This window comes from Talaromyces marneffei, chromosome 6 (genome assembly GCF_009556855.1).
Source record: "Talaromyces marneffei chromosome 6, complete sequence".
Lineage (NCBI taxonomy): Eukaryota > Fungi > Ascomycota > Eurotiomycetes > Eurotiales > Trichocomaceae > Talaromyces > Talaromyces marneffei.
In genome coordinates, this window is record NC_072353.1 from 2,502,550 (window position 1) to 2,512,913 (window position 10,364).

The 10,364-nt window shown below is 47.3% G+C and overlaps 3 protein-coding genes across 3 annotated transcripts; 1 reads left to right on the forward strand and 2 right to left on the reverse strand.

Annotated features, from left to right (window-relative positions):
* Positions 1-73: 73 nt before the first annotated feature.
* Positions 74-2,048, reverse strand: EYB26_008409 (uncharacterized protein; the record flags this gene model as incomplete). The annotated part of the gene is made up of 2 exons (XM_054267664.1): positions 74-1,961; positions 2,017-2,048. The coding sequence occupies 2 exons, from the start codon at positions 2,046-2,048 to the stop codon at positions 74-76; spliced, it is 1,920 nt and encodes a 639-aa protein (XP_054123639.1).
* An 842-nt stretch (positions 2,049-2,890) lies between these two features.
* Positions 2,891-3,576, forward strand: EYB26_008410 (uncharacterized protein; the record flags this gene model as incomplete). The annotated part of the gene is made up of 2 exons (XM_054267665.1): positions 2,891-2,964; positions 3,153-3,576. The coding sequence occupies 2 exons, from the start codon at positions 2,891-2,893 to the stop codon at positions 3,574-3,576; spliced, it is 498 nt and encodes a 165-aa protein (XP_054123640.1).
* An 857-nt stretch (positions 3,577-4,433) lies between these two features.
* EYB26_008411 (uncharacterized protein) lies at positions 4,434-6,190 on the reverse strand (the record flags this gene model as incomplete). The annotated part of the gene is made up of 2 exons (XM_054267666.1): positions 4,434-5,516; positions 5,567-6,190. The coding sequence occupies 2 exons, from the start codon at positions 6,188-6,190 to the stop codon at positions 4,434-4,436; spliced, it is 1,707 nt and encodes a 568-aa protein (XP_054123641.1).
* Positions 6,191-10,364: the final 4,174 nt, after the last annotated feature.

Genomic DNA, 10,364 nt, shown 5'->3' on the forward strand with positions numbered 1-10,364 from the left:
CAAGTGGGTTTGTAGATATTATGACACAGTACCAGGCATCCTCGACCTCAGTATACCATATTTATAGATGAGGCTAAGCAACATCGTTCCTTTTTCTTGCTTCCTCCACACTTCTCTCCCAACTTGTCCTGCTGAGAAAAATGATCTCAATGAAAAACACCAATCCTAATGCAAGTGCCACGCCCGTCCATAGACCTGCAATGCCCCATCCCAATCCAAAAGCCGTCCCCATGCTAATCGGCATTGCCACAACATAGTAGCAAAACACCTGCACATAACCACCAATCTCTTGCCGGCCCAGGCCACGGAGGATGCCATTACAATTCGCTGCTAGAGCATCGAAAAGCTGAAAAGCTGCACAGATGGGTAAGATGGCAGCAACCATTTCGATGACTTCCTCATCCGACGTGAAGAGACCAGCGAGTGAGTGCCTGAGCAACGAGAGAAGTAACATATTGAGAAGTCCTACAATCACGGCGCCAGTTAATGCGACTTTGGCAGCCGTGCGCGCGGCATCGACCAGGGTCGCACCGATGAGATTTGCAACACGTGTGCTACCTGCAATTGCCACGGGGAACGGAATCTGGAAGGTGATGCTGCTGATTGTGCTAAGCACGGACTGCGCAGCGAGGGCTTCAGTTCCGAGATAGGATGATACCAATGTGAGGACTTCGAAGGCCAGGCATTCAGCCTCAACCATGATTAGGCCCGGTAAAGCGAGACGGATCATAGGGCCCCAGTTGTGAAATGCCTTCCATGTGAATCCATTCCAGCATTCGCGACCCCCGATAAAGTATACATACAAGAAGAGGAATAGGGGGAGAAGGTTCTCCGTAATCGCGACTGCAATAGGTGCTCCGATGAAACCCAACTCAAGTTTCCAGACGAAGAACCAGTTCATAAACGCATTCAATGGCGCACAGATCAAAAGTACGTACAAGGATGCTGTGAATATGCCCTGCGCTTGCACGAATCGTTTCCCGCTTTCGAAACAAGCATATCCCGGTGCGCCAAAGATTAGAACCTTGAGATACCGCGCGGCGAGAAGCGCGACCTCCGTCTCTGGAATAATAGCCACCAAGATCTTATCCGCGAAAAACCAAATGATGGCGATTGGTATGGTGACTACCCACAGAAAGAACACCATCCGTTGCATTTGTAGTCCAACGAGTTTCTTTCTTCCTGATCCGTACGCTTGGGCGCAAAGAGTATCTAAACTGGTGGCAAGGCCTTGATAGACAGCCGATCCGGTGATACTAACAGTCATACTGGCCAGGCTTACTGCTCCTAATTCTATAGTCCCTAAGTGACCCACTGTGAAAATGGATGCTACTGTCAAGGAATACTGCAGAAGAAAAGTGACAATGAGCGGCAGAGAATATTGCCCGATCACGAGAGCTTCTCGCTTCCAACTAGATTGAATTAGACCAGCTGTGACTGCTTCCTCCCATTTGCGGTCGATCTCATCATTGTCAATTGGTCGGTCTCCTAGTAGAGCCGATGTCTCTGTTGGGGTTGTAACCGGTAATTGTGGGCTGTCTTCATGTCTCTGGCTCGAGAGAGATGCGCGCCGTAACCCGGCATTCAGCTGCCTCGTCAGATTGCTCATGACACCCCGCTTCGACGAATCCGGGGCAATAACATGGTTATCACTAAGCAAATCTATTTCTTCCGTGTATGCACGCTCCAATTCGTCTGTCGTAAGATACTGCTCTTGGTCATGGCCATGCGGCACAACCGTTCCACGAGGTCCAGCCGTGAAATGGCCGGGACGACGATAAGAACCAACCAAAGAATGAGGCGTAGTTCCTAAGACGTTGGTCGATGAGTGCACCAGTCCGTTAAAATCATTATCGTTATCGTCATCGGAGTCATGATTCACTCCATTACCAGAATTATAAGAAGCAATATCCCGAGCAATCACAGTCTGAACGGTTGAAGGGCCAGATGTCAATGATTGACTGTCCTGATCAGTGCGAGCAATCGCAAGAGGAGCAGAGTTGTGTAACGCCATACCGACTATGAACTCGAAGGTAGCAGTCTATCATACGTATCGGCCAGTATGAGCTTCACTGACGTACATCACGATCACAGAAAGAAAGAGAGAAAACGAAGACTTTGATCTCAAGCCAAGTGGATACCCAGCAAGACTCCGCAATAAATTATGATGTAGATGAACTAAATTAGTTAGTCAAAAAGTGTTCGTGAGTCAGAACTGGGGCTTATCGGTCCCTAGCTTCGCCGCCGAGATTTGACATTGGAGACCTCTCTCGGTACAATGTTGCGCGTAATGCAAGGAAATATCTTTAGAACATGCAATTGAGACGTTGCGGAACATCGCTGGCATGAAAATGAAGCATATCCTTATGAGAGAAAAGCAAAAGAGATGATAGAAAATTTGGAGAGGCAAAAGAAGAGAACGAAGGCCCCGCGGCCAAACAAGGAAAGTCCTTGCGATTGGCCAATCAGAGAGCACAATCTCTATTCTGCTCGCTCTGATTGGGCAGATCGAGACTGTATATGATTATCAAATGTGATTGGGTCGTGTCTCTTCTTGGGGATAAACAGTAAATAGTAAACACGTCCTAGGGGACGATATGAAGCCCTGGATAAACTATGCGAGACATCGCGAATGGAACGTCGACAATGGCACATCGAAGGTTGACATGTGACTCGCTGTGAAGATGGGTGGACGAATCAGCTATCAGCTTCTCTAACAGGACTAGCTCCCCGGCCCATCTTGAACCGAATTCAACTTCAACTTCAACTTCAACTTCAAAGATCAAGTGATGACTCAAATCACTTCAGCTTTCCCCGTTATATAGTTCAGAAGCCCGTGACTCAAGCGGCGACGTGATACACTTGTTCAGCCGAGGACGAGGACGACAAGATGGACACTATCCGACCACGCAAATTCAATCCGCTAGTTAACCCGACTCATTCGAGGCCAGTCCTTGTTGAAAAGTATGCCAGCTCCATTCAAAGATCTCTTTGGAAAGATGAATCCTTATACCTGAAATTGCACCCGCCATGTATTTTCGCGCAGAGTGATTGTAGTGTAACATCGTCAATGAGTCGAGCCCATACATGTGCTCGGAAATCCATGCATACTTCCATACTTTCTTTTAAACCTCCAACTAATCATAAAATAGCGAATCCTCCTCCCCAAACCACATATTCCTAGCTCGCCCATTACTAGGCCCTCTCCTCTTCGAAAATACAGCATCCGACGCTCGCGACCACCTCGCCAATGAGCGCACATTTCTCTCTTGGCTCCGACTCTCCATCTATCTAGCCATAGTCTCCTCCGCAATTCTGATTTCCTTTCATCTCACCTCAATACCCACTCAACTCGAACGATCTATTGCTCTACCTTTGGGCATCGTGTTTTGGTGCATGAGTCTGGCCTGTCTTGCGAGTGGGTTTGGGCTGTATGTCACCACTGTGAAGAAGTATAGTCGGAAAGCGGCGTTGGTACAGAGTGGGTGGAAGACGCAGGCGATATTTGGGGTTATGGCGACTGTTATTATTGGCTGTTGTATTTTGTTTCTGGTAACACAGTCCAAGAATACTTGAATTTCTTCCGGCCTTGTATATATATATATATCTATGATCAGATCTTTTAATCGAGCATGTGAGTGTCTATGTTCATGTAGATCTGGGTGATGTTACATTTTAGTACTACACATTCGAAGTCATATGCTCCGGGACATGTGCCTTTTCCTTGGAATGAAGAAATTAGTGTCATTCAAAATGTTCTATCATTTGATTGTGATACATGTAGACGAGATATGTAGCCAATTTGCACCTCGGAAGTAATAACAAACTCGGTTGATATGTGTACGCCAGTCATGTGTCGAAATGAGGGAATATTACAACCAGCGAATAATGTATGGTAAGCAAGAATGAAAAAAGAAAACGAAAAGAAAGAAAAACGAAGGAGGGGGAATCGCTATGCTACATAAACAACAAAAAGATAAAGCAAAAAGCAGCGCCTTGAATGTGACCGGTACTGATAATAAACAAGAATATAGGTCAAACAAGAGTATAATGCAACGGTATGGTGACTTTTTCCACTCTAGCAGTTTGTAAGAAAGTCGATAAACAGACAAATAAAAGTCTATATCATGAATAAAGGGGAAATGCGAAGAAAACTGAAAGACAACAGACACAGAGCAGGAATGGAAAGAAAATGGTCCAACTCCCTATCAGAATAGATCTTTGCTGAAGCAGCCCAAAAATGCAGGCGGAATTAATATGTATTATCTGCGAACCCACCCATCAAGGGCAGCTGTTGCAATTTGTCAATATAGCTCTTTCGACCTCGCCATGGAGTTCCGGCTCCAAGATAGTATTGAGGTGAGTAAGTTGTAGTAATAGATATTATGAATAAATATTAAGCGGTAAATATTTGATATAAGTATTGTTATCTGCTAGTCGTTCACGATATCGTCCACTGCCATTCGTCGTCTTTTCGCTGGCTGCGGATTATCTTCGCTGTGACTAGTCGTGCTCTTTCGTCGTCGTTCACTGTAGACTGGAGAGGTAGTGGTAGTCGTTGTTGATGGCATGATCATGCTATATGGCCGTTGAGTCTGAGGGATATATGGTGGACTTCTTTCATGGGAACCAACAGCAGGTCCAGAAACCGGAGGATATGATGATCGAAGCTCAAACATGGAGCGCGGAGACTCCTGAGGGCGGGTAAATTGTTGCGATGATGACGAGGATGAAGGAGGTTCATGCTGCTGCTGCTGCTGCTGTTGAGGACTAGTGCTCAGGCTTTGATATGTGAATATATTAGGATATGAATCGCTTCGACGATGTGGATGTGTCGAGGTATGAGCAGCAAATGTAGGCGGAGAAGGGAGGATAGGTGGTAGACGAACACCTGGCTCGGTGTAAGGCTCCCGAAACCCTAATGAAGAAGGTCCTGGAACAACTTCCAAGCCGCGACTAGGGGTCTGCGGGCTTATGCGTGATTGCAACGTTGGAGCAAAATGCTGCTGATACTGTTGGGGCGATACTGTCGGTGGCGTTGTAGTAGGAGGCGGACGATCATTGTAGTTCAGCACTGTCGGCATATCCGAAGCTCCTGTGGGCGGTGAAAATGCCGCCATATGATACGGTGTAAACGGGTTATTATGTACATAGTTGATAGTAGATATTTGTGAAGGTCCTGTGGATGATACAGGTCTTTGGTTGTGACCGGTTGGGAGCATTTGGGGCGATGTAAACGGCTGCCATCTTCCTGAAGATGCCGCTAACGGGCTGGTACTGCTACCTAATCCTGCCGGGCCATGTTCTAGTGTTCGGGAGTGTTGCAAGTCGGTCACTGGTCGAATTTCTCGTGAAGATGTCTTGGAGTGACTCGGCCCTCGCGCGCTCGCTGCCGTTGGGTAATGCTCTCGCGGAGTCACTGAGCTGTCTAGAGTAGGCACTGCTCTTAAAGGTGTTTCTTCGGCTTTAAGGGGCGGACGTCCTCTTTTTTTGTGTGTGACATCTACACATGTCGACTATAATTCTGTCAGTATGAGTATAGTCCCTTTTCCTGGCACACACATACCGCTTTTCCTGATAAAACGCATCGCCTGCAGGGCCTAGCGGAGTCACAACCCAAATGCTTTCTTTTACAATTCACACAAGCCGAAGCAACATGCGCCTTAGCACGTCTTGTAGACCTCGGTGGTAAAGCTCGTATGGCGCTGGAGGTTGGCACACCGTGAAGTCCGAGTTGTGGAGACCCCGATATAACCTGCGATAACGAGATTGTAGAGCTGATGCTGGGCACCTGAGTAGTCGGATTGACTAGCAATTCTTCGGTAGATAGAAATCTCGGTGGTTGAGTAGATACGACACCCGCCCCTTCAACAGGAATCAATGTCGGTAACCTCGGGGGTAAATTTGAGCGAGTTTGATCTGCCGAATCCGGGTTCTCTGCGTTCTCTCCTCCCCGCTGCTCTCGTTGCGTTATTGCGGTGTTTGTGTCTGCACGTTGTGGTGCACGGGTGCCCGTTGGCACAATGCCAGACATAGGGAGAGCCGAATAAGATGCCCTAAGACTGGCCTTCGGCCCCGTGGACGACGGTGGCCGCAAGTGGACAGACACACGGCCAGGATCGATATCGAATCTGTGCGGCCCAAAATGCGTCTTGGAAAACCACGGAGCTGGAAGAAGTAGAGATTGCATTGGAGTGATGCCGTATGGTTTCGCAAGGACTGACCCAGAGTTTGTTGATGTTGATGATGTTGTATAGCACAGCTATGACAACTCGATAGATAGTAGTGGCGGTGACATGAAGAAAAGTTGAGACAGCAAAGAGGTGGTGATTTGAACCAGCTGCCTCTGAGCCTTTTGATAGGTTTGTGGGCTGGTATAACCTAGTAGAGTAACCCAGTAACCACCAACCAACCCGAAGAATAATCTTTCTTTTCTTTTTTTTTTGGTCTTCTTCCACTAGATCTCTCCTATTTCTGGGTAGACTCCAACCGTTTTTGGCAGTCAGTATATGCCGGTAACTCACCGCGCGATCTTGGTCCTGCAGAAGAGACGCGCTGGATCTCCGATATCAGAGTGTTGGCCCTGCAACCGAAGCGTGAGTCGGCGAGGGGTATTCTCTGTTTAATCGGATCAGGTAAAAAAAAATATTTTTTATGAATAGGTCAGCTTCAGTTGACACGGTACGTAGTATGTAGCCCTTTTTCCTTTCCCTTTTGTTTCAATCTCTCCGAACTGAGATCCGGTGCATTGTTAAGGTGGAGGATCGACGAGGCGTCTGGGAAGCTCGAGTCTAATGAATGACACGTCGCAGACCTGATCCAAGGAGGTGGTGGAATGGAAAGAAGTCCAACGTATCGAGATCTAAACTCAAACCCATCACAAGAGACCTCAAGACCCGAGAGACTTTAGTACGTCGTAGTAGTACGTACTACATACATACGTATGGAGTCAAGAGGGAAGATATGTGGATCACTGGGGCACTGCCGGCATCTAATAATCAGTAACGGAGGCATGCCCACAGATGTTTTTTTTTTTGTTTTGTTTTGTTTTGTTTTTATTTTAGAGCTCATGACGAATTATGTACGAGGGAAGGATTTGAGCAATGCCCGGGATCTGCAAAGCTTAGAACGCGCTGGATGATCAGTAGCTAGTGTGCACTGTGATCCCCCTTCTGCTGCAGGTCATGGCAATTTGTCTGGAACTTTCGTAAGGCCACAGTCCAGAAAAGGGAATACAGGCCCCTCTCTTTACAAGTAGACAGCTAGCTAAGACTTGAGCGCAAGTCCTGCGGCTATTGATTTTTGCTCTATTCACCGTGCTTCTGTCATTGTTGTTACTGGTCAGTGGGATCATTGGCACTTGAAGTGCACACCATCGCATGTCTACCTATCACATCGTTTGTTCCGTTTCGTTTCTCTCTTGTCTTTGAACTCTTGTTCCGATCTTCATAACAGACAGCTCCACTCGCTAGTACGTAGGTAGTTCAACAGCGCGCCATGTAGTTGAGTTGTACTCTGTAGAGAGTATGTGACGTGAAGAATGGAAACATCACATTACTTTACTTGCCATGTTTGGGTCGTCCTAATCTCGAGTCCCCTTAATTTGTCCATAGTCTATGGAAGAGAGGGGGGGGGGGGGGGCAGCAATTTGCGTCTTGTGGCTCGTGATTTGACAGGACGGGGCTATTGTTTTTGGGGAATTTGAGCATAAGTGCGTAGCTAATAGCTAGTTAGTCAGTCCAATAAACTAATTAGGAAACACGTACCAGAAAATACCCGAAAATTCTGCATCTCACTGGACAGGTCAGTAATCTCTATTTCTGATCTTATCCTGTTGGGGATGTGGTCTGCAGTCTGGCTTGCAGTAGCTGAACGCTCACCAGGTGACAGAAGGGCTACAGCCTACCGCTGTCAGTCCGGCTAGAGTTGTTGAACAGGGTCAACAGGACTAGAAAACGCCGAAAATGGTTAGTTGTTGGCTTAAAGAGGTATGTAGCGCACGGCCCATAGACTGGGTTTGATTTCTTGACGGCTGGATGTGGACTCGAATTGTGGAGAAATGCGAGCCCTCGAACATGAGTTCACCTCGAAACGCTACTCTGCAGGAGTACTAGAGGCTAGGCTAATGGCTAGTTGGTCGCTAGTGCGTCGTTAGTGAGGAACTGAACGTAGTGGAGAGAGAGCGAGCGAGCTGTCTCTACTTGGCGTCCCTAGGCACTTGGTCCCGACTCCCAAGCCAATCGGAGAGCCCCTACCGGAGCCTTTTCCAAAGTACCGGAGTACTTGACTGAGCAGGCTCCAAGTCGAGGATTGACAAGTACTGAATACAAGTACAGGAGGATACTTAGTAACTGTACTACGGACCCTGCGGATCAACGTTATCGCTCGTCTGGATTTCCGCCGGGCTCGTCAATAGTTCGCTAATAGTTGTGTTGTCATATCAGGAGAAATATCGAGACCCAAATTCCGATTACCGGTAAAGCAGCAGAAGGAGAAAAGAAGCATAGCATACATAAGGCGAAGGAATGTTGGATTGTGGTACAGGCCCCCATGCCGAGTAATGCTCCGGCTAAGTTCTGCGGGCTCGTATAATAAATAAAACCATGATTTCAGTGGTTGGTAGGTTGATGACAGTACGTATGTAGCTGGTATGTGACGTGAATGCTGTCAGTCGCATTCCATGTTCGACTCTTGGAATCAGGAAACTACAGTGGCATGCTACGGAGAAATGGTCTCATGGCGCCCATGGTCGCGGACCGCATCCCCACAATTCCTTAATCCTTGATCCTTGGAATCTGGGCGATCCAACAAGGCACGCAAAACTAATGAACGATAGTACTCTACAGAGTGCTTCTTGGAATGGTCGTACTGTGTACTGTTGTGACTGCTGACCGCTGACTGTTAGAGTCTATTGGTGAGATGTTCCTGAATATCCGCCCGCCAGTCCATATCGGGTGTATACTTGAATCCTCATCAACACTTTCCCAGCGCTTTGGTAAAGGTCCATTGGAGAATTTTTAGATTTCACCGGCGCCAGAGAGAGTTTCGACTACGGAGTAATAGTTTGTTGAGTGGATAAATAGGTTGAATATTCCGAACACCCATGAGCGAGTGCTTCTGGTGATTTTACCTCCGAGCGTTGGTCTTCAATCTGGTACCAATAGTCCGTTTTTCTTCCGTGGGTGCCAAGGGAAAAATTGACGAGGCGACCAGGATGCCTCGTAATCCTGGGAATCCCTCCCATGTCTTCAAGTAACTTACCTTAACGTTCGCCTTGAGGTGTAAGTAAGCAAGTTGAAATGTTCTTTTCCTTACTCCGGCACTTTCAAATGCCTGAGTCGAAGTCAAATGTTGTGGGTTTCCATCTCCTCTAAAACGACCCACATCTTGTCACAGCAAAGACCACAGAGGGGAACTTAATCTCTCTTATTATTATTTGTTTTTCTGTTTTTCTCCCCAAATTATTATTTTTTACTTCGTCTTTCAACACATCCTTGGTTTTCGAACTGGACCGCCTTGTGACTGAACAGACCAAGAGGAGTTCATGTTGATGCAATATTGAAACCTTGGCCAGGGTAAGTCCTTGTATGTGGGTGTGCATTAGGTATGAGTTAGCTGCATTTCCAGCAAGACTCCAACCAACTTAGGTTAGTCGGGGCTAGAAGTCAACTGACTTCTCAATTCTGCGCCTATATTCAGACTAGCCGGCCTCCCCACTAAAGAGCCTTCCTATCAAAAAAAAGATGAAGCCTTGGCTTGACGATCGTCGGATTAGCGTCAGATAGGGCGTATTCGGAGGGCCGGGATGTTGCTGAGTCCGACAGTAGTTTTTACTGTACATGGTAAGCACCGTATCAAGCCTAAACACGAGGGAAGAGCAATGAGGCGGATCCCCAGATTCGCCGGGCTGTTGGAACAAGGATTGGTGGGAAATACGTACTAGCACTGCGGTCAACTCATCCCTGATTCCCTATGCGTGAGCTAAGTAGCTAGATGATTTTCTTTGCAGGACTCCACTCAAATTTGACACAGATGCCTGTTCGCCCAGCGACATTACTTGTATCAAACCATTCTTCAACACTTGTCCAAAAGTATGTTATGGACTTTTCCCGATAGGGAGTTCACATTGTACCCATCCTATGCTTGGATCACAGCCACGTTCTGTCATTGCGCAAGGACTCAGGAGTCGTGTCATCTGTCCCGTTGGAGATGGGAGGATTTCCGAGTTTATGCGCGGGTCGATGCCATGAACCTTTTTTGTACAGGTGCACACAAGCATTTCTTGTCTGTGTGACTGACTTGGCTCCGAGACGAAACATAATTCAAGAGCTGTTTCACAAGGCCCAGACAGAAACAGGGAACAA